Source organism: Python bivittatus, unplaced genomic scaffold (assembly GCF_059951505.1).
Source record: "Python bivittatus isolate LINGU-HERP-01145 unplaced genomic scaffold, Pbiv_v1 ctg000080_np1212, whole genome shotgun sequence".
In the NCBI taxonomy this organism is placed as follows: domain Eukaryota; kingdom Metazoa; phylum Chordata; class Lepidosauria; order Squamata; family Pythonidae; genus Python; species Python bivittatus.
The window spans coordinates 63,578,967-63,603,500 of NW_028277035.1; the positions used below are offsets into that span (position 1 = coordinate 63,578,967).

The window sequence follows — 24,534 nt, forward strand, 5'->3', positions numbered from 1 at the left end:
TTGCAACAATGGATGTCATGCTTATTGGGATGCTGCCATTTGTTGGGGATTTCTGAGTGGGTTTTCCTGCCCTATAACTCCTTCACTGTCACATTCAATCAGAGTCTGTGCCTCTGCCTCCCTCTTCCACTCCAACCAGCCCTGTGCATGCCCACTCAGGCACTTGCTTGTGTGCTTTCTTTCTCTCTCTCTCTCAATCACACATACTGTAGCTCTTTTTCAAATAGTTATTTTGAGTGAACCATTCAGATTCTGTCTGATGGTGTCATCCAATTGCGTGTCTAATAATGGGATAGTCAGGATTAGAAACAGTACATGTTTGTCTTTTTCTTTGACAAAAATATGAAGGCAACAAGTATTGAGTGTCAAAAGTAAAAGGAGGATGTTTTATTTTCCTTCCGGGATTTGTAAGAAGGAGGGGGGTTATGTTTAATTAGGTACCCCATCCCAAAGCCTCAATATACCCTATTTTTAGAATACTTCAGCAGCAATGGGGAAAAGTTTACCATTTGTTTTTCCCAGTCTGGGACCCTCCATTAATCCTCCAGGAAGTGCAGCTCATGGCCATGATGTCTGAGAATTACAGTAGCTGAAGTGCAGAAAATGAAGAGGGCACTACATCAGGGAAGACAGTATTACACTTTTACCTATCTTTTGCACACAGAGTTTCAGATGGAATGTCAGAACAAATGCATGGTTTATATAATGCCTATTGCTTTTGTTTTAAAAAAGAAAGAGATCTGTCTTCTGCCTGTGGAGATTATTTTTTAAAAAATCTTGCAAATAACTCCAGTGTTTAGGATAATTTTATATTCCTTGTTCTCATTGGCTTCAGCTATGCCTTTTATTTCTCTATTCATATTGATTGCATCATTATTTGCTAACCAAACCAAATCTGCAAGAATTCAAGCATAGCTTTAAGAATAAAGCATGGCCATTGCTAGAGGAAGTAAATATGCTTATGTATTTTACTGAGTCGCCCAAATTTATTTTGAGCGAAGAAGGCAATTTTTCTAACTTTACATGTGCAGAAGAATCCTGAGCTGGGATATGGAAGTTGAAGAATTATGCCATTGGGTTGAAGGCATATCACAGCTGTAAAATCTTTTGTGAGCCGTTATGCCTTTAAGGAAGCAAAAATAACCAAGGAGTTTAATTTCATGATCTGTGACATTCTACTATGTGCGTTTGATACAAGGAGACCTAGCAATAAAATGATGACAAGGGTCTGAACCAATTCTATCTTGGCAGTGTTTCAAAAAGATTCTTGTCCTGGAAAGGCCTGTTTTCATGTCACAGGTACCAGAAATTAGTTCCTTTGTGAATTCCAGATTCATTCATATCTGAATCAGGAGTTTATCTTTTATCCTCTCTGAAATGTGGAGGCTTTTTTTTGGCCCATCTGTGTTTCAACTCTTGGCAGTTATGTTGTTGTGATCACACTTTTGCCTGTCATTACCTCCTTAATTATTGTGAGGGAAAAGAGAGAGAAAAAGGGCACACATAAACCAGAAGAGATGGATTTTAACTTTCTGGTATAAAGATAACCTGCAGATGGAATCAATGAAACTATAACATGCAAACAGTACCAAACAGGAGACTCCGGATAGTAGCATTCATGTTAATAGAACCTTTTTATTCACAATTCGTTATTACAGTCAATTTACATGCTTCTTCCATTCATAACTCTACAGCCAAATGAGTTGCATTTTCATTTATTTGAATTTTTCAGGTTGTTCTTGAGATAAATAAAGATAATTTAGGTTACTATGTAGTAAAGCTGGAACAGTGTCTTATAAAAGAAAATAGGTTGTTCATAGATTTGATCTGGCAGAACTCTGAAATAAAAATTATAATGAGTAAATGAGTAAGCATACAAGTTTTCCCCAGTTAGACTATGTATTACAAAATGCCAAATGGTTGAAAAAAAGGAAATTGCAAAAAAGGGAGGGAAAAATCCATGAAACATATGAACACAAAGGTCCCTGTGTTCTCCGAGCTGGGGAAGAGCCCTTATGGCAGCATGAATAACATTCTGACCCAATTTGCAGGTCTGTAGGTTCCCTGTCATTTTATTTATTTATTTATTTATTCATTCATTCATTCATTCATTCATTCATTCATTCATTCATTCATTCATTCATGATATTTATATGGCCTCCCATCTCACAAAATGCGATATGCGATACAGATATGACTCTGAAAACATCTTTCCCCCCGCCCCCTGCCCATTTTATTTCTAACAAAGTGTTTTTGAAATTCTGAAAGTTGTGTTATTTTCTTTGGTCCTAACAACTGTCAATTTTAGATTTTTTTTTTCCCTCATGGAGCGAGACAAGAATGATTGCTTTTTATCTTACTATGTCAAATGTATCATCAGCAGTTCTTAAAATCAGTATGACAAGTTTGTGTTCATATGTCTTAACTAGAAAAATAATAGTGTTAATTATTGCAAAAGGCAATGAAGGAATATGTGTTCTGTCTCTTTGCCCTTCCCAACTTCTTGTGCATGCCCTCCCCCCCGCCCAACTAATTTGGTGCACTGTAAGTACAGCTCCTCTTTTGGGTTTAGAGTTGCTGTTTTATTACATCTATGAAAATTTAAAGCCATAATGTTTTATTGTTCATTTACTTCTGTTAATGAACACACACACATTAAAAAAAGAGTGACAATTTGAGGGGGAAAGAAAGGGAGAGAACGTGTGTTTGCAAGATCATTGTTTCATTGCGTTCAGAGCTGATGATAGCCAGCCAAGCCTGCTGAGATCATTTATATGACAGATGTTTTGTGCTATTGCCTCTACTAATACAGCACCACCACTCTGCTTATTATGAGCAGTTGTAATAAGATAACTTGTTTAGGACAAGACAAGTTTTAAAGCTTATCAGATATTGTGGATTTTGGAAGCTGAGCACACAGCCCAAAAAGAAACATGCTATGTGATCCTCCTTTCATTTCATCAAGCAAGCAAAGGCCAGTATTTATTTTGATCAGTGAAAATTTGAGACGGTGGTTTTGCATAAAGTCATATGTGATATCTGCTTAGAACAGAACACTGTTCTGCATCTTCATATCCTGATTAAGAACAACTCAGGTTAAAATACAGCCTTCTTACTCATGCTTCTTTATTCATTACATTATATGTAGAACCTCCGAAGGAAGCACACTTGGAGATAATTTGAATAGAATGGAAAAGCAGTTGATAAGGAAGAGAGTCTGTCTGTCTCCTTCCTTCCTTCCTTCCTTCCTTCCTTCCTTCCTTCCTTCCTTCCTTCCTTCCTTCCTTCCTTCCTTCCTTCCTTCTCTCTCTCTCTCTCTTTCCCCTCACATGCACCCCTAATTAAAACAGGGAATTAGGGCCAATTCAGATTCCATTTAGGAGCAATTAGGTCAGTCAGTTTGGCTTGGCTCACTTCAGGCACAATGCTTTTTACCTTGTATTTCAAGCAGAAGCTGCCACTAAAAAATCCAAAGTTGGTTTTCTCCAGTTAATAATTTTAGAGAGAGAGAATTATGGTCAAACGTCCAGTTGCTTCAAAGCATGCAAGGAAGCCACTGCTCTGAACCCAACATGGCCTTCAGTCCAGTGAGCCCATGTCTTCTCTTCATGCAGCCTCTAATCAAATGAATCTCTATCCATCTTTTGTTTCACTTCTCTCTTGTTGCTGCTACTGAAAGTCAGCTAATTATACATGTATTCTCAGTCTCTTTTTTCCCAGATAGGAGCAATAGAGCATTAGGAGGGCTGCTTTTCCCCAGTCCCAAATGTGATTTTGATCCAGTCCACATCTGTCATTTTCATGACTGTGCCTGAATAAAGCATTAGTTGTGTTGCTTATTCCTCAAAGTGAGGCCATGGCAAGCACCAGTCAGTACGATTTATGGATATTGAGGCTTGAGCTCTAGCCTTTATTCTGCTGCCTGAAAGCACCTTCAGTTGAGCCCTTGTACTGCTCCAGAATTGGTTTAGAGTCATATGTTCCTGTGCTGTTGTATTTGGCAGTTGAGGTGGTTAATCTCTAGCTCAGCAATGACAAACCCAAAATTGCAAAAAGGAGGGGGGGAAACCCCCAAAACTTTCCATTTCTAGCAATAAAGTTCTACAGACTTTGTGGGTGGCTTGCTTCCCTGCTGATGGAAAATCTTGCCTTATCCTTCCTCTGAGATCTCTGCTGACATAGCATTTAGTCACAAGACGAAAGATGGTTTGACAATTTGACAGTTCCCCCTTCACAGTGACCACTCAAGGTTTTGCGTGTGTGTTTATCCTTAGATAAATGCAATCCACTTTATAACACAGCTGGAACTGATCTGGACTGTATTGTCTCTTTTCAGTTCCTTGCAACTGTTCTCCCATGTAGCTGGGATGAAATAAGCAGCGTTCCTCTTCTCTTCTGCAGAGGATCAAACTCAGGATCGGGGAGGGGGGTGTATAAGGACATTTTTCTTATTCTGTTATTCCAGGACTATCTCACATCCCCCAACTGTGGTTTAGAAGGATTGGGGAATGGAAATGGCCCTGCACTGAAGTGCCTCAAGAATATGGTGCAAACATTGTAGAGAGAGAATAAGTTGTATGTGAGAGAGTATTCTACTCTAAAGTAAACACATGCTTATTTGCATTCACACACACACACACACTCACACAGAGTGCCTACGGAAGGTTAGCATCCTGTGTAATGGAATGCTTTCTGTAGCAACATTATTGGTTCAAACAACTGTATGGATAGAGATAGTCTTCCGCCTTCTGCTTTGTGCTAATGATATTAAAGTGAATTTGCATGAATGCTTTTCAGTGCAGTGGATTCCTGCTATAACTGACAAATGTGAATTCAAATTATTATGAACGTGTCATGGGGGACTAAAATAACTACTTTTGTTTTGTGTTGTGAATTGGAGCCCTTCTCCCCCAACAATCCCAGCAATTTAACAGTTTCTGACCAAATAGATCAGATACATTAAAACCGTGGAATGCTAACCAATATAAAAAGCAGGGAGAATGGCTGAAGGGAAATGGTTCACCTAATTACCAACACAGGGCACGTATAAAAACCAAGGCATTTTATCATTCAGATGCAAGAGAATGAGATTTGGGGAAATATTCTAGGATAAGACAATAGTAGACATTACTGAAAACAATCAAACATTTTTTCTGGATAAATGAAGAGGATTTCAGAAGCCAATCATAAATATCAGCAGCTCCGTAATTTTTAAAAATATTTTAAATATCAGTCCCAAACTATATTACTTTTCACTTCATCTCTGTTCTGCCTGTCACTTCCTTTTGTGGAGCAGCTTCTTTGGCTCAGACTTTGAAGCCAGAGACCTGAAGGGAGCAGAACCTCTGAGGTATCCCATTTGGGACTGGAGTCAGGCTTTGTCTGAAGCTGATACTCATCCCTAGAACAGTTTAGACTCTGAGAAGCAAGTTGGACATCCAGAAGAAGTTATTGTCTTGGACATATCCTTAATTTGGGTTCTGAATCTCACTTCTTAAGGTAAATCTGGAGAAGGGGCTCATTGAAAATTCCCTAGAAATACAACTGGTGTGTCAATCTGAAATCCTGATTTCTTTTAAATACTTGAATTGTCCTCAAATTTTCAAACTATTGCCAGTTGAGCTTTGTGTTTCCATGTGATTTTCATGGCCATTGAGCAACAACACTCTGTATCCTCAATTGCAAGCAATCAGTTGGCAGTGATAACCTTTGGTAATGGCTGGTGAAAAATCTTAACTGAAAATAATGTTCCCATGTGTGCACACTCATTTTTAAGAAATGCCAGTACAAATGTGTAATACATGTTCTATATGCTATTCAAGAGATATGCAGTACTTGTCCTGTGATTTTAGTATTATTATCTTCACTAATGATATCTTCACTCTCTCCATGCCCATGATTTGTATATCTTGCTTTTAATATATTTCAATTTAATAATTATGGTTTTACATTTTTATAACGATTGTATTTTGATTGTTGTTTTTATTTGATTGTTGTACACTGCCCAGAGCAACTTCTTGTGAGATTGGTGGCTATACAAATTTGATCAATCAGTAAATATTCACAAGACCTCTGTTGTTAATGAAACATGTGGACCTAAATCTATTTAATTTTCATTTATTATTCATATTTTGCCATCAATATAAAACCCTTTTCAGAATAATGAAATGAAAAGCCTTTGCTCTGAATGACTTACTTTACAAGAGGAAGGTGGACATTTGCTTTGAAGGTATTCGGTTTAGTTTTACCTTGTTTGTCTGGAAAAATATGGAGATTGGCATAAAATGATATAGGTTCTTTCCTGCCTCTCTTCAGATGTTTCCTGAGTATAAGTATGGGAACTGAGGCAACAAGTAGACTATAATTGTAGCTAAATAGAAATATTTCTCTGCTTGAGCCTCTGTAGATCAGATGTCCTGGTCATATTTAGTAATTTATTTTCTGCTTCATGGCTAGAGAGACCATATGACCCAATTCCATTGCTAAATCTCAGGGACAGACGGTAACATTTACAGCCATATGTAGAAAGTGCAAAAGATCAAGATTTCCTGTAGGGCTGTTTGCTATGCTCAGATTTAGCCAGGAGGAATCTGGCAATTAGTCTCAGGTCAAATCAAGCATTTTGACAATTCCTGTTTAGGGATGGAGAGAGGATGCTTGTTTGATAAAATTTAAAAATGTGATGCTGTGTGAGTATGCAAGATGAAAGAAGGGATAAAAAAAAAACCTATTCTTTCCTGAAAATTGTAGACTACTAAATTGTAATTGTTAAAAGAAGGGTTGTCATAATGTAGTTAATTTAAAGAGACAAGAAGTTATTCTATATGTTCCTGGCTTTAGATTTACAGTGACATATATGCTGATGTTGACCAGATTTCATTAATGAATTCTGTATTTTTTGTGGTCCTATCAAGATGGTATGGGGGACAGTCCAGTTGCACTGTAAGGAACCTGCAAATGTCAATGAATACACTGGTTTATGGCTGCACCCAGACTTGTTCCTTGAATTGATCTCTGTAGAAAACCAAATACAGGTAGTCCTCAGTTAACCACTGTCCTGTTTAGCAGCTTTTCAAACTTACGATGGCACTGAAAAAGTAGTTTTATGACCGGTCCTCAAACTTATGATGGTCAAAGCCTCCTCGCAGTCACGAGTTCATGATTTGGGTGCTTGGCAACCGATGCACATTTATGATGGTCGCAGCGCCCTGTGGTCATATGATTGCAATTTGTGACCTTCACAGCTGGCTTCTGACAAGCAAAGTCAGTGGAGAAGCTGGCAGTGAGTCGCAAGTTGCAGTCACATGATGTCAAACTTAATGACCACGAGGAATTCAATTAACGACTGCAACAGAAGTGACATCATAAGTCAAGGGTGGTCATGTGATATTTCACTTAATGACCACGTCACTTAGTGATAGAGTTGCCAGTCCCAGTTGCCGTCATTAAGGGAGAACTACCTGTACAGCCTTCAGTCTGCTTATCTGCAGCAGAATCTTCTCTCTGCTATTGAATTCTGCCACTTAGGTCCCATAGGTCCAAATTGGTATGACAGTACTTCTGTTTGTTTCAGTAGATTTGGTGTGACAGCAGGCAAGAGAACTGTCAGCCTATCATTCTCTTTCCATATTATGTTTAGGGCTGGAATTTCCAGTCAACTTCAGATTTGGAACAATAGGAGAAGAAGGTGGTTTGGACTTCTTAAATTTAACCATCATTAAATTACAGTCCAAACTGATATCCATGCACTTCACTACCAATTCTGACTTGCCTCTTTTTGTTTTTCATTTTTATTTTGTCTGCATAGATATGCAAGTGCATTGGAAACCAGCACAGAAAGGAATTCTGATGATTTCCAGCATTCATACTGAAATTATTTTTTTACTGACACTTTCATGAACGTTTATGTTTTGTGCTCAGTGATCTGAACAATAAATAAATAGACGAAAGAGAGATCTACTCCAGTACTATTTGCAAACAAGATCAGTTGATTCATGGCCTCAAAATTTGAGGAAAATTTGTAACAAACCTTGCAAGTAAAATTATAGATGTCTTTGAGAATATCTGTTCAAAAAATGGAATTTCTAGAATAGGCAGCTTTTTAATGAATCAACAGTATTAAGGGACATAAAGTATTGTCTGTCCACAGTGTGAGCTTCTTAAGTGGTAAAGTCTTTGAAGAAAATAGTTTCACCGTATACTGGAAAGACATAGCTGCAAAGGACTTCAAGGGTCATCTTCTTGTTTTATACACTAAATTATGAGGGTTGGAAAGAAACTCCTGCAAAGAGAAGATGGTCCTCCCACATAATTAGAAATAAATATTTGTAGTCACTTTAGAGTTAAAAACTGACTATTGGACATTGCATTTATCCACTAAACCCCATTATTCTGTTCTTTCGTGTCAAATGTTGCATCAGGTCTGATCCTGTACCTGACTTTCCTTATCTCATTGTATTGTTAAAGTACTCTGATATGACTGCAATCCTATTTTTTCTTCCTCAGGTCCAGGCCAATGTGGAGAAGTCTTTGACACTCTTCGGGCAGCTCTTGAACAAAAAACACTTCCTGTTAACCTTTATTCGAACCTTGGAGGCACAACGCAGCTTCTCCATGCGCGATCGGGGTAATGTGGCCTCTTTAATCATGACAGCTCTACAGGGTGAGATGGAATATGCCACCGGAGTGCTCAAACAACTTCTCTCAGATCTGATTGAAAAGAACTTGGAGAGCAAGAACCATCCCAAATTGCTCTTGAGGAGGTGAGCATTTGTTTAGGAACCTCTTAGGAAAAAAATTTGTGGGGTTTTTTGCTGAAGTCAGGGTGTTGCCATTTGTTTGTTTGTTTGTTTGTTTGTAATTATGTTGATCATGGATTTAGCACTGAGATGATAGGACCGTCACTTCATAAGTAGTTATTTTCATAATTGAGCATTTCTTGAAAACAGAATGATTGCTCTTAGATGAAAAATTCACCAAACTGAGCAAGTAGGAGAGACTTTTTGGCCTTTAGTATTTCAATTATGAGTTTGAACATTTATGAGTGTGGTAAGAACTTAGAAGCTAAAGTTTAAAATATTTTTATACACAATGTATCTTTGTAAATCAGATATCAAAAAAAGGGTGACAAACAGATTGGATTTCAGTAGACAGAGATATCATATTTCTGTTAAATGTGAGAACAGATACTTGAGTGTGTCAGCATCTCTTTTAAATGAGACTTTAATGTAGAAGTTCTCATTATACACCAGTTTCAACAGCATCCACTCAGTGTTAGCATTCTTTGCAGAATAATTCTATGCTTTATTAAACAAACAATATGTTTCTATGTGGGGGAGGGGTGTAACCATGATGACAGTGTGATATAAAAATTAAAAGAAAAAAAAAGTATTAAAAGACTTGGGAGATGACCATAAGAATGATTATACAGCACTGAAAGAATAAATGCATTCTTGATTTGCAGTAGTAGTTTACTGCTGTGTCTTGTTTGTTAGCATTTGAGAGGTTGTTTTTGTTTTCACTCAACAGAAGGCAAACAAAAAGACTTTAAAGCAATCTGCAATTCGCCCTTCCTTCCTTCCTTCCTCCCTCCCTCCCTAAACTTTTTTTGACATTCTTGCAGGTTACCGATACTCTGTCCCATAGATACTGTATTTTTACAGATTCCTCTAAATCCAGGGTTGATTAGTTGTTAATTGCAAATGATGTCTGTTGCAAACTTATTGTCCTTCAATAGTCTTGTTTCTAATGTTTAGACTGGTTGGTAGGGAGCAGGCCATTGTTCTCCCACAGGTCCAAAAGGGACCTGTCCTCTTTCTGCATGCAATGCATCAGGCCTCTCTTTGCCATGTCGTTCTCTCTCAATTGTTTCTCCAAGACTGCTTTTTCAGCCTCTAACAAGTGATTGTTTCGGAATAAAATAAGCAGATTTTCCCGAGCATTGTCTCAACACAGGCAGGAGAAGAGTACCTGTCAAGAATGTATTCCAGTTCCTCTATGTGTCTGTTCCGCTTCATCAAGTTTTTAAATGTTAGGTAAATAGGTTTACTGCATTATAGCCCAAAGCACATTGAAAAATACACTAACTGCAGAACAAAAAATTATTAAATGTGCACTATAATATCCATTGTCTAAGTTCCTTTTCTTTGGCTTTTAGCAATCTAGTTTTGCAAGGGTTAACTTCCTTATCAGCATAGGCTTTAGGCCAGTTCACAGGTCAAATAGTAGTTCTAGTTGTTGTACATATCCTGATGTTTGCAAAGAACATTGCCATGCAAGAAGGTAAATTCATGTTCATAAACATGCAGTTGTTGTTGTTTAGTCGTTAAGTCGTGTCCGACTCTTCGTGACCCCATGAACCATATTGCGCCAGGCAATATGCAGTGGACATGTCAAATAGTGGCATTGCCAGATGTGTCTTGTCAAGCATGCACCCAGTTCATATGACTGAGTGTTTGAAGTCATATGTCAGCCACTTCAAATAGTGATTTAATTGTGGCAATCTGAACTGCCACATACTGTATAATATCTCTATTAACTGGGTGTGGCAGGGGGTGCACAGTCTGAGATCATTGACTAACAGAATACACGTTTTTGCACCTTTTTTAAAAGAAGGGAAATAGAGGAAATATACCAAAATTGAGGAAGGGTATATGATTTTTTTGGCAGACATTAGGAGGATTTCTTTTGGAACTTGGCACTATTTCTCATATTACATTGGGATAGATCCTTGTTTGCTACACATTTATTCAAAGGGGAAACCACAGTGAATTCTGGCTTCTTGATATGATCTCATATACTATCCTTTCTTTAGTCTTTAAACGGTATATACCTACCAAATGTAATGAAATATAATGTGTAAAGGAAGCCCGCATTCTGAACTTAGATGGTGTCATAGATACAGTAAAACTAGCCTGTCAACTTCATTGTCAACTTATCCCTAAATATGTTGGGGCCTGAACATTTTACATCTGGTGCATACCAGCCAGGTTTTAAAGATCTTTGGACAGGGACTTGTGGTGTCATAGTTGATCAGTACCAGATAAGCATTAGTCATCTGAGCCCCAGCCTCTGTAGCATCTTTGCAATGGAACCTTCTACATCTGGAGATGCAACCTGTTTGCTGCAGTTTTATGAGTTGGTCCAGACACACCTCTTCATTCAGATCTTTGATCTGTGCTAACAGTATTTTCTTAGGCTTTATTTTACAAAATTATTTATAAAATAATTTTAATTTTATTTTGTAACGTGCTGTTCTTACAAGAATGCAGTATGTGTATTCAGTCAATACCAGTACATTCTAGAACTGGAAAAAAGAGATTCAAGTTCAGAAGACAGCAGAAAAAAGGACAGTTTTGAAGAAGAGGCTTAATACTACTTGCCTTAGTGACAAATTGCTTTAAGCCTAGCCTTAAGTTTCATGTTTTATTCTTAACCAGTTTTTCCAAAGTTTATTTCCCCAGTCTTGATCTTATAGTCTTTCCCCGTATCACTTCCTGCACAGGAAGAGAAAGTTTTATTCTAAACTTTCTTCCTCTGTGCTTTTCTCAGACCAAAGTACGCCTTTACACCAAGCCTAACAGCCTTAACATTTATATGTTTTGTATAAATCTGTATTATAAAATGTAGTCTTAGGTAACATATAAACATATAGTCATTAAGCCTTGACTATAGAAAGCCACCTCAGAACAGTGGCAGAAACCTTAATATTGTTAGTTTCACTCAGAGCCAAGTTTATCCCAACAATTGGATTTATAAAACTATCTGGGCTATTTTAGGCTTCTTCTCCCCCCCCCTTTTTTTTAAGGGACACACATTTTTTCCACATTAGCTTTTCTATCATGCTGAATGCAAGCTGTCATTCTTTATCTTATAACCAGGCTGCATACCAGAAGGGAAGGGTGGGGGATTTATTTATTTAGAATATCTACTAGTTAGGAAGTAGAAATTAGGTCATTTGTGTTTAAATTTGAATCCAATAAATTCCACTCCTACCCTTGTCACAACTTATCAGGCCTATTTTTGTGAGGAAAGCAAAAGACGAATATAATGGGCAGAAAACCAAAATGTGGAGACATCATCTTCATTTAATCAAGGCAGAAGGTGGGAGTAGGCAGGAAATAACATTTGCCATGTTCCTGTTTTGTTCAAAACAATCTGCACCAGCTAACTGCTCCTTTCTGCCTGATACTCCTTTGTGTTAGGTAGACTACTCAAAATCCATGCAGCTTCTAGTCCTAGAAAATTGGAATTTTGATTGTTTTGATTTTGGTATTTTCAGTAACACTACCTTCCTGTTTCCTTATGGCAATGAAAAGGCTGCTACCTTCTTGAGGTCATTAGCGTTGCTTGTGCTTTTGTGATAATTTGAATATGAAATAGCTGATCTGATGATTAATAGATGGAGCAGTCAAAAAAAAAAGCATAAAGAATTTCAATCAGAACCACCTGCATTTTTTCATGCTGAATAAATGTGCATAGTTTAAATGTTTGATAAATATGTTAATCTTAATGTTTACAACAGAGACATCTTCATGTCTCTGTTGTAAACACTTGAGCTTCTTAATCCACTTGATGCCACATGAGCTTCTTAACCCGCTTGTCCTTTTGCAAAGGCAAAGTGGTGGATGTGTGACTTTGTTTTTTTCCAGTGGTAAAGGGCAAGAAGCAGAAGGGAGAAAGTGTCCCTACCTGGGTTTTGCAAGTGGATTTAAGTCCTTTGATTGTTTCTAAGAAACACAGGTGGAGGATATCCACCCATCCTTCATTACTGTTTCATACTTCTGCTTTGCCCTCAGTGATTAGTGTTGTATTCTGGGTGGAAGGTTCCTCTTAGTGACCACTGGGTAGACCATCAAATGATACATGATGTAAGGAGTTGCTGTCTTGTTATAGCATTAACGTTAGTAGTCTGAGAAATCCAGCTAAGATAATTCACTGAGGTACAAAAAAGTTTAAAGTTGTTCAGAATTTGTCTGTATTCTGCAGCTACTACCTTTTACTACAATTGTTAACTGGGTGTAGGCTGGGCAGAATTTATAGAAAACTTGTAAATTTGACTTCCTTCATCTCTGCTTTCTATTTCTAAGGAACTGATAAAATAAGACACACAAATTTTGTTCTGAATTAGAACTTTCTGTGGATCCTCTCAACTACCCTATATTACATTGAAGATTTGATGATGGGATATTGGGTTTGTTTTATTCCTAATAGTATATAGCTTGTAGAGGACCGTCTTTTACTGGAATGAATTCAATGGGGACAAACTGGAATTGGTTGTTAAGTTTATCTTTCAATTTTACATAAAAACTTCAGTATTCCTTTTTGTTTTAAGGTTCTTGCCTTTCAGAATTTGACTCTTAAAGTCTTTAAGATAACTAAAAGGTTTAAGATCTCAAGGGAGATAAGAGAATTCTGAATTTTCCTGCCATTGTATTTATTTTCTACTTTTCTTACAGGACTGAGTCAGTGGCTGAAAAAATGCTGACCAACTGGTTCACATTTCTTCTGTACAAGTTCCTAAAGGTAAGTGCTATATTGTGTGAACCATATTAAGAGTGTCGGGGGAAAGGACTGGAGTGCTGATTTGTCAGAATCTTTTATCTGTTGGAGGTTGACAATATATTTGTCTAAAACACTATGCTGTGAATCAAGAAGCTTCGGATTTGGGAGGGCTGGTACTACACTAAGTCCAATTGAGGTTTCATTTTTTGTAAAATAAAAATAACAATGTTGAGCTGTTTTCCATTTCTTGTTAAAATCTTTTTGTTATAAATGCTGCAAATGTTCAGAATGTTATTTTAAAACCCTTTTCACTAGGAATAATGGGAGAATATATTGTACAATATGAAGGATCTGCTTTGATACACATTCTCCATTTTGCTGCTGTCCTTAGTCCTTTTTTAATCTTCATAATCAATTGGTTGGTGCAGAGGTATAGATTGTTTAGAATCCATCCGAGGCGCTGATTGAAGTATCAGGTTAAATAAAAAGCAGTGGCGTGGGCAGTTATGTGTGTCTCTAGAACAGCTCACGTTACACCTTTGCTCCATGAGCTGTATTGGTTGCCAGTCTGCTTCTGGGTCCAATTCAAGGTGCTGGTTTGGACCTTTAAGCCCTTCATGGCATGGGATCAGGTTATCTGAGGGACTGCTTCTTCCTGATTATATCTGCCCATCCCATCAAATCTGGCAGAAGAGGCATGCTGCAGGTACATTGGCAGGCCCCAGGAGGTGGGCCTTCTCTGCCATGGTGCTCGCCTTATGGAACATTCTCCCCCACCCCCTGAAGGGAGGTTGGCTCCATCCCTGTTGATTTTCCAGAAGTCCCTCAAGATCTGGTTATGTCATCAAGCCTGGGGATCCCAGGGGACTGGTGAGATCTTGAGGGAGCTCTGTTATTGCTGTTAACATCTAGTCTCTCTTATGCCTTGTGATTTTTTTTTTTTAAATTAATGACTGTTTTATAACTTTGTTGTATGCTGCCCAGAGTCACTTTTTCGTGAGATGGACAGCCACATAAATTAAATTAAATTAATAAAATCCATTTGGAGAAGAGAGCAACTGAAAAGTTATTTGGGTAAAATAGACTATGAATTCAAGAAAAAGGAACATCCCCTCCCAAGAAACTGTGGAACCAGAATTGTTGCAGCATGGAATAATTTACAGGATTCCTGTGATAGTGTTGGGTTCAGCTCATGGGATGTGTTTTTTTCTTTGATAATCACTTACTCAGCACCTGATTATAGTGTGATATAATGTCTTCCATTTGTTCAGTTCTCCCCAGCAAAATCAGTAGGCCTGAATAGGATTCAGGTTCTTTCAGCAGAGGGAATACTTTCAATATTGCCTGACCTAAAGCCTTGAACCGCTGTATCACTGATGAACTTAAAACTATAGTTTTCTAGCACACACATGTGTTGAAGGAATTTTGTTGCACATGCCAGAACGATTCCTGGGTTAATGGCGGCTACAGATCTATGCTTGTTTATACGTAAAAAAATGATGCCAGTAGGATCTTGCCAGGCTTTTACTCAGCGAGTTGCTATGGCACAGAGCACAGCTGCTTTTTTAAATACCATCCCTTGTTAAGATAAAGAAAGCTTGGATGCTTTCTAAAACAAGTAGAAAGCTATGCAACTAGCAAGCAATCACAACTGAGAAGTGCTTAATATTATTGGTTACAGGCACTTCACTCCTTGCTTCCATCTAGGGATATCCTGTATCTATGAAAGTATATCGCTACTCTAGAATGTATAATACTTTGCAAAGGAATAAGAAGAACAGACTTTTGCTTCTCTTTAAATATTTCTTAAGCCCATTGCTGAAGCCAACATATTCTTTTCTGGTTTTTTTTTTAATTATCCCAACATAACTACACAGTTTATTTTATTCTGGCTGTACTTTTGCATAGTATTTGGTAGGAGCCAAGTAAGAAACTATCTTGTCTGATCCATGGTGGTAAAGTCATGGAACATAAGTGTCTGCAGGAAGAATGAATGGAAACTTAGCGAAAGAAAAGGAGTTTGTTTATGTTACACTGCTAGTACAACTACAGCAAATTATCGGTTATATGTTCTATCTGAAGCTGATGATAAGTTTTACTTCTCCTCTATGGGAGATATTGTTTAGCTGGTAGATTTCTCACAAGTGTGCTGTTATCATACTTTGTATATGAAATGTAGAAACCATAAATACAGTCATGACTTACAATTTATTCCATGCTGTGCTTCAGCATAGGATTCAAGTGAGGGAAAATGAAATACAGTGTGGTCTGGAAATATGCCTTAAACTGTTTGTGGGATGCTCCAAGAGCTGGTCTGGTATTTTGTTTTTTTAAAGAAAAATGGTACAGCCCCACGTCTTTAAAAACTATCCCAATCTGCTGAACTCCTGAAATAGATAAACTGTATTTCCAAGTTGTGAATTTCCCGCTGATTTCCCCTGATTGCAATTGTCAAGTTCCAAATCCCAGCTCACCATCATAGGGCTATCAGTCATGCTGCTGCTGCTGCTGGGTTTTATTTTCCTGGTAGCCACAGTAAACTAGACAGTTTTAAAAAAAAGAAACAAAAATTAGATTGGTCAAAAACATGCCAGTTCTCCTAATACATCACCCTTTGTCATCTTTACACCCTGTATAGCTTAGGATTTTTAGTAGAAAAGAGTAATGTTTGCAAACAGCAGTTCCCATAAACAAATGTCTAGGAAGTCTGGAGAAAAGATCTCTGCAATAACACTGGGGTACTTATGGAGACATAATAAAAGTCTGTGTTACAGGCCCTGTGGTATAAAAAAGAGGGAAAGAAAGAGTGATCTCCTAAGACTTGGGAACATATGCCTCATCTAAAATGTGACAAAATGTTAGGCACTTTCTTCTCTCTCTCTCTCTCTCATTCTCTCTCTCCCCCCCTCCCTCCCCCTCTCCCTCTCTCTCTCTCTTTCTTTTTACCTCTGAGAGGTTTTAGTGGGTGAATATTACAAATATTTGTCAAATAAGAAGGTAGTTAAGATGTTTAGAACAGGCTTTGAAGCAAGCAGAATGTCAGCAGGTTTTGTTTTTTAATCCCTTAGCTCAAACTTGTGCAAGCAAATCAAGCAAGCAAAAATATCTATATTTTCACGTACACAGCAGATTTTCGTGAAAGTGCATCATTGGGGGATGCTGGCAGGGCTCTGCTTTTCAGGAGGGTGTTTCTATTGGGTCCATGTCTTTGAGCCACCAATTACTGATGATCAGAACAGCAGTGCCAAGGAAGGCTTTTAATACAGGATGCCCCAGGGCAACCTTGTATTTATACCCTTGCTGGCTATTCTGTCATCAGATTGGGAAGAATTATTCCCAAAGGTATAACTATGTAGGACACATGGGATTATTTAGTCCCTTGTGACCACTATACAGTAATGCATCAAGGCACATGAAAGAGGGAAAAGCTAGACTCCCAAAATAATATATTGATTCAGCCCCCCGAGGGATGAGATCAGCATTCTCTCCCTCCTCTCCCATTTAGCTGTGTGCTGCAAAAAAGGTGGGGATAAGCCGGCATTGTGAAATCAGCAAGCTCTGGGACTGGTGGTTTGTTGAGGCCTCAAGTGCCGTTTATCAGCCTCCTAATGAGCCATCCTAGGGAATAGGAGAGTGAAACAGATAAAGAGGAGCATTGAAAAATGCACAATATTAGGTGCCTGATGAGCTAAATCTCATCAATAAGACACTGTGTGAGTGTTAGCTAGTGTGGCTCATACTGCCTCAGGCCTCCACATATGCACAGGCACTCGTGTGCCAAGCTTATACTTCCCGCTGCTTTCTGCAGTTTCAGTTAATTCTTTCTTTCTCCAACCTGGTGCTCTCCACTTGTATTGGGCTACACCTCACAGAGGTCCCAGCCATTGTAGCTATTGATTGTGCTACTGCACACTTCTGAAGGGCACTAGGTGGGCAGAAAAAATACGCTTACCGGATTTGGGGCAGTAAGCATCAGCACTCCATTGTGTAGACATCATTGTAAGCACAACAGCAAGTTGTCAATAGGATTTTTCACCATTGTTTTACTTTCTCTCTGGTTCCTTCTCTAGAGGAATTGATCTCAGAACCAGGAGCTCATTTTATAAAACCTCGTCCTATATTAGCTGTAGGATCACTCCTAATATTTGACATAACAGGATTTTTAGGTTTATGTCCTTAAAAGACTGAGCACCAATTTTTGGTGACCCCAGGGGAAAGTGCTGTATGCCTGAACACAGTGGTCTCTGTGATTTGTCTTGGGCATATCTCCCTCTTCAGTTTTAAAGTGTTACTTCTAATATTGCTGATCAGCACTTAATCCCTGCTGCTCAGAAAAGAAAGAAAGGTTTGGGGCTATTATGTTAAGTTAACATAGCTGCTTGCCTAAAGATGTCAGGGCATATTTCCCTGTTTTTGCAACATGATGGTGCTGTATGTGTGTGAGGAAGAAAGAGGGATTTGGAACTCTAAGCAGCCTGAAGCAGAATTTAGATGGAGAGAAACTCAGTGAATTGCCCTTCAGTGGGCAGCCTTTGGCTTGGTTTTTATTCCCATCATGCCAGCCTATTATACTTTGCTAGAAGAATGGGCTAATCTATTATTTAAATTTGTTTGTGAAATATACCTAGTTTTTGAAACAGGGCTTTCCCAAAGCCGCCTATGGTTAGCTATCCCCAAAATGATTATTAAACCCAGTATCTAAAATGACCAAATTGGTACCCTGGAAACTATAGCAGGCACTGAAGCCACAGACAGTTGTGCATAGTTGAACTTAAGACACTAATCTTTGCAACTGAAAGCCAGGACCAGTTTTACCATTCATGCACACGACGTAAAGGCCTCCAGGGAAGCCTGATATGGACAGGTTCAGCGAGGTATGCAACACACTCTGGTAACTATCCGGGATAGTCACCAGAGTCCATATATATTTCATAATATAGTTCGTATATATTTCATTAGACAAAACAACTCTGTTTTTTGATGTTGGAAAACTGAGCAGAATAGCCAAATGCCAAAATGGATTATGTGGAGTCAGTATGTGGTAGCTATCTTTGAATAACAAAGAGGTGGCTAATACATTATTTGGCATAAGACTGAATTACTGAGCTCAAGCTGGCTTTCCTAGGGTGGATGCAATGGCCGATTTTTATATGGCTTAATCCCTGTTAGTTTGAAACTCCAATCTGCTCTTTAGTAAACCCATGCCAAGACCTCCCACTACCCACTGCAAACAAATACTGAATCCACTAATTCTTACAGAAAGTTCTTTCACTCTTGCATGATGTAGGTACCTGTCCAAGTACAGCTGAGAGTCAGAAAGCACAAGATCAGTTAGCAAACATAAAGTAATTAACAAGTTAATCCAGAGCTTTAAGAACTGCAGAACTTTTCTTTTTATTGTCTCTTATATGATACATTATATCTCTCAAACCTCTCTAGAATAAGAATAGTAAATGGGTTAGTCCTCAGAGGTGCTTTTGAACAAGCAATCCACTGCTCTTATGAGGACTTTAAACAGCCCTGATGAAAAGTCTGGCACAGCGGCCCCAAAGCAATGCGTGGCTTGTCAGCTGACTGCAAGTGGTAAGAAACGATATGCCAAGAGAACACAATAGACAAACGAGATGTGACCAAGGAGCCATCTTCAATTTATTCTCTACCTATGTTGCTTTTTGTGGCTGAATGGTTTGCAAAGACCTTTTATGAGCAGTCAAAAACTGCCTGGGAAGAAACTTATATTTTTGGCTTCACCTGAAAGGAGAGAGAAGGGCTAAAACGGGAGTATCTTTCTAGGCTGGAGCATAATTGCCATGTGTGCCTGTTAATGTACGGTCATCATGTGGCTTGTGCATTATGAGGAGACAAGACAGTTATTAATAAACAGCGCAGCACCCACATTTTTTTTCCCAAGCAGACTTAATGAAGCCAAGTTTGCAAATGAAACATAATTTCAAAGACAGGCGTGTTGTCGGAAGGTCTAGGGATGATGTATGCCTGTTCCTGCTCGTTAGCAGCTGTCTCTTTAATTACTGCAGATGCTAACGAGATGCTAACAGCATATGGTGACAGAGAGAGCAGGCTCACTTTGCACCAAAGTAGAATTTGTTGTGCTGGTGGCCAACAGAAAAAGAGGAGACTCCACAGAGGTAATCTGGAATGTTGTTCCTGGGTTCCTAACTTCCCATAATTTGGGCATAAGGAGCTGTTCAAAGTACTGAATATTTTGGGGATTAACTACATAGCTGTATTATAGGTCAGATCTATAATAATCTATAATTGTTGAAGTCCATGTCTCTTTTCCCAATGACAATTCTTGGAGTGGTACCCCTCCCCACTGGAATAATTTCCCTGACTCTCAACCTATTAGTTTTCCTCTCTTCATCCCTACACCTATCTCTCATAAACAATCCAGTCTCTTATCAAATACCTCTTATTGCATAATATGGCACTCTTTGGGGCTGGAGTTATACCACACCCTTCAACATTTCTAATTTTTTCTTTCATCTAAGCACTGTGACATAGTACATCTCCCTTAACTGAAATTTGAGTACTTTTTTTCTTACACTTCTGAAAAGCAGGACATAGATAAGGTTACATGTTTCACAGTGGAGTAGAATTGTGTTGCTTTTATCAGTACAGGGAAGCTGACTAGTTGATTATGTATTTGCTTTTTTTAATAATAAGAACAGTAGAGGACACTAGAGAAATGAACTAGGAAATGTAGAGGAAACAACAGGAAGCATTTATTTCAAACCATCTGATATGAGTGTCTTGTTGACCTTATTACTGTCAAATATAGAATCTAGCAGCATGACTAAAAACATTTTTAAGGAATAAAAGAAATTTATAGAAGTTAATTGAAATACAGATTAATACAGGATAGTGGATGGAGAAATTCACAGTTGAGTTGAGAAATTCGGAGAAGATATTGGAGCTGCAAGTTTCTCTCTGAGCTTCTAGCAATAAAATATTTAAGAGACAAATCTGCATACCTTAATTATTTTGCCTAGAGATTGCAACCATAGTGTGAAAAATAGAGAATGATCTGATTTTAGTGGCGTCTGTTCTTTTCTGAAGGAGCAAGTCCAGGCTCCTGAGAGATGCATCTTACCGGCAGAGGTGCCCACTGCCTGAGCATCGATTGGGCTGTTGTCCTAACACAGGTCTTATTTCCTATGCATGTCTTGTGTGGTCTGTATTTCTGAGAATATGTGTAGTATACTATCTACATTAGTACAAATAATTTAAGGGCTGTTCAATCATTTTTATCATCTTTTTACCTTTTTTTTTTTTAAAAAAGCCCAAAGCCACTTGAAGAGGCTTGGAAGTAAGGCTCTTAATATGCTTTCAAAACTAGGCCAGGTTAGGGCAGCCATCTTTAAAGCCCTGGAAATAATAGACTCCCCAGTTTGAAAGCCTATGCCAAAAAACACTGCTTCCTAGATTCTCCAGGGATTTTAGCCATAAAGAACCCACAGAAAATACAGCCTTCAAATAATTGTGTATTGCTCTTAACTTCAAATCTCTCTTTGAATCAAAATTTCTGAAAGAGCCTTCATTTGAACTTAAAATATTGGATCCCTAGCTTGGTTTGCAATTATTAGTTATAATCCTTGTAGCTCAATGACCTTCAGTGAAATTCTTCAAACTATTACATACAAGCTTTTCACTGCCTTGTTTGTAAAGTATATCTTGTAACTGATACACACCCGTGCGCACACACACGCATATACATACATACAGTTCAGTCAGGAATTGCACATTTCAAATAATGATTTTTTTTCTTTTTAAAAGTTTAAATAAACAGCTGTTATTTTAGATGAGAGATTAACGAGAGAGACCGTACCAAAGCAAATAGAGCTACTTCTAGAGGCAGTACTTAATTTAATAATTAACAAAATTCTGACCTTGTCCATACTTGGTCATTTCTGTGTATATACTTTTTATCCTGCAGCAAGCATCTTGTAAAATAAGTATTTAACTGAATCATGAAATAATGGCTAATAAAATCAGCCTTTGATGCAGATTCTTCTGAAAGGCAAGAATAGCAATTCCTGCATTCCTCTCATATATGCAGGGTTCTTTGGAAATGAACAATAGATGTTGTACTGAATGCCCTTCTTTCTCTTCTTCCTTTTCTTCAGGAATGTGCAGGTGAACCTCTATTCATGCTGTATTGTGCCATCAAACAGCAGATGGAGAAAGGACCTATAGATGCCATCACTGGAGAAGCCCGCTACTCCCTGAGTGAAGACAAGCTCATCCGGCAACAAATTGACTACAAAATGTTGGTTAGTAACAGTGGGAGTTCAACTAGGATTGATTCTTAGCCCTCTGTCTTAGCCCTTTCGACAGCCCTCTGCGGGGGGTGGTGGTAGTGGTAACAAAACTATTTAACAAAGTAGCTGTTCCCTACATCAGGACCAATAGGAGAAAATGAGGTACTATAACAGGAGAGGTGAGAATATTCTCTAATCTTTTGATAGAGTAGTCCAGTGTTTCTTAAACTTTTTTCTCTCAGGACCCCTTCCCACTTTTAAAAATTATGGAGGACCACAAGAGAGCTTTTGTTTGAATGGGTTATATTTGTCATATTTAAAATTATGACTACTGCTACCACTTCTCACAATTGTTTGATGGGATTTTAATATTGTATTATTTTTCAACATGGGCTGGCAAATAATTTTGATTTTGCGGATCCCTCAGAGGGACTTGGGGGACCCCAGGGGTCCTAGGACCACACTTTAAGAACACTGGATTAGTCCATAGCAGTGAAGTTATGGTCTGAATTCTTGGAAGAAAAAAATGGCATTAAAAGACAGACACACAGAATTCTTTACAGCTTCAGTGGGCCATAAATATGAGTTCTTTCCTAATATTAATGTTAAATCTCTTCCTAAATCAAGGGGAAAACCCCCTAGCTACGTCCCATATATAAGAAGCATACTATTTTCTTTTCCAGGAATATGAACCATGACAAATAGAGATACAGGCATACCTCGGAGATATTGCGGGTTCAGTTCCAGACCACTGCAATAAAGCCAATATCGCAATAAAGCGAATCACCCAAAATTTTGGTTTCCCAGTGCATATAAAAGTTATGTTTACACTATACTGTAGTCTATTAAGTGTGCAATAGCATTATGTCTAAAGAAACAATCTAAATACCTTAATTTAAAAAATTCTTAAAATAAGACAACAGTGAAGTTTGCCACATCGATTGACTCTTCCTTTCATGAAAGATTTCTCTGTAGCACGCGATGCTGTTTGATAAGCACAGTATCTGCAAAGTGCAGTAATGTGAAGTGCAATAAAATGAGGTATGCCTGTACTATGTTTAAGTAGCATGTGCACCTTTCATGGCTAGATATAGATGTGTGGACAGCTGCCTTTTACTAAGTCAGGTCATTGGCCTATGTATTCCAATATAGTTGACTCAACAGTCTAGGCTTTTAGTCTAGAGATTCTCCTACTATACCCAAAGATGCCAGGAACTGGACTTTGGACCTTATGCTTGCAAACAGGTGCTCTATGTCTGAGCTATGATTCTCCTTATTATTTTCAAATGAGAACATTCTGCAGCAAACTTTCCCCCCAGACTTCCTTCCTAACGATAGAGCAGAGTGATGCATTTCAAGACAGCTTAACGACAGCCCTTCCTGTCATCCATTTTTTCTGAAGACAACTGTAGTGTTACTCAGAGCATTCCCTCACACAAGTGTATTTATATTTATTTTATTTTTAAAATTTGCATGATGCCCTTCAAAATCAAATCTTCATAGTACAAAAATGTTTGAAATTAAAACAATCATTAAAAATAATTCATTCTTCCCTTTTATATAGACACTGAACTGTGTGAACCCTGAGAATGAAAATGCTCCTGAAATCCCAGTCAAGGTCCTGAATTGTGATACCATCACACAAGTAAAGGAAAAGCTGTTGGATGCTGTGTACAAAGGAGTACCATATTCCCAAAGACCCAAAGCAGGAGACATGGATTTGGGTGAGCAGTGGTTTCTTGTGTGGTCAGTGGAGGATAAACAGTGGATTCATATAACCAAGACATTAGGACTATATCAATCCTACAAAAAGGATGCTTCAGAACACTTCTTTTGAATTCATTAAAGCAGCTGCATGCTTTTCCAGGCTCATGTGGCTGCTTCAGAAGCTGCTCTTATCTTTGTCCACATGTATGTATATGCAGCCATTTTGCTTTCTTTTTCCACAGCCCTCCTCACATGTGGCCTTCTATACCCATTGATAGGTACCTCCCTGCATGTTCTAAGGCAACATTTTAAAACTGAGTTAATGGTATTTTCAAACTAGCAACTCAAGGTTAATAGGCAGAGGCTGAACAGAGACTTTGTTTGTTTGTTTGTTTGTTTGTTTGTTTGTTTGTTTTTTGGAGCTGAACTGATTTTGATAAATCCACTCTATATTAGGAAGAATAGGCAAGTGTGCAAGAGTTACAAATTGGCATGCATGTTTCCAGAAGAGCATTTATTTATTTATTTTTCCTTTCTTCCATCCATCCATCCATCCATCCAATTTCTAGGCTGCCCAACTCCAAAAACGACTCTGGGCAGCTTCACAGAGTTAAAAATTGAAAAAAAACAACATTATATAAAACTCACTCAGAGGGAACAATGAAAAAACAATCCCCCATATCATTCCCAACCTGGAGGGCCCCAAACCCAAGGCCTGAAGAAAGAGTCATGTTTTAGGAGCTCTCTTGAAGGCAAGTAGAAAGGAGGCCAAGCAAATTGTGAGAAGTATCTTGTTCCATAGGGCAGATGCTACAACAGAGAAGGATTTACTAACCAAACTTCTGAATCATCTCCTGGAAGGCACTGTCTGGAAAAAGTTCACCATTATTCAGAGGCAAATGGAACATTCTGGAGTTTCTGGAATAGTCTCTTCCCATTTTGCACATCCCTAGTATTTTCTTAGCATCCTGTGAGTAGAATTAGGCTCTCTAAGGGATAGTCAAGGATCAAACTATGCATAATAGTGGCAATATCACCAAATATA

At 38.2% G+C, this 24,534-nt stretch overlaps 1 protein-coding gene across 6 annotated transcripts in view; it reads left to right on the top strand.

Annotated features, from left to right (window-relative positions):
- PLXNA1 (plexin A1) overlaps positions 1 to 24,534 on the top strand; it is a 372,167-nt gene that overhangs the window by 315,317 nt on the left and 32,316 nt on the right. For all 6 annotated transcript variants that reach the window (XM_088134264.1, XM_088134267.1, XM_088134268.1 and 3 more), the window contains 4 exons: positions 8,506 to 8,762; positions 13,458 to 13,524; positions 21,648 to 21,794; positions 23,347 to 23,506. In XM_088134264.1, coding sequence (XP_087990390.1) covers positions 8,506 to 8,762; positions 13,458 to 13,524; positions 21,648 to 21,794; positions 23,347 to 23,506 — 631 coding nt within the window. The remainder of the gene's footprint in view (positions 1 to 8,505; positions 8,763 to 13,457; positions 13,525 to 21,647; positions 21,795 to 23,346; positions 23,507 to 24,534) is intronic.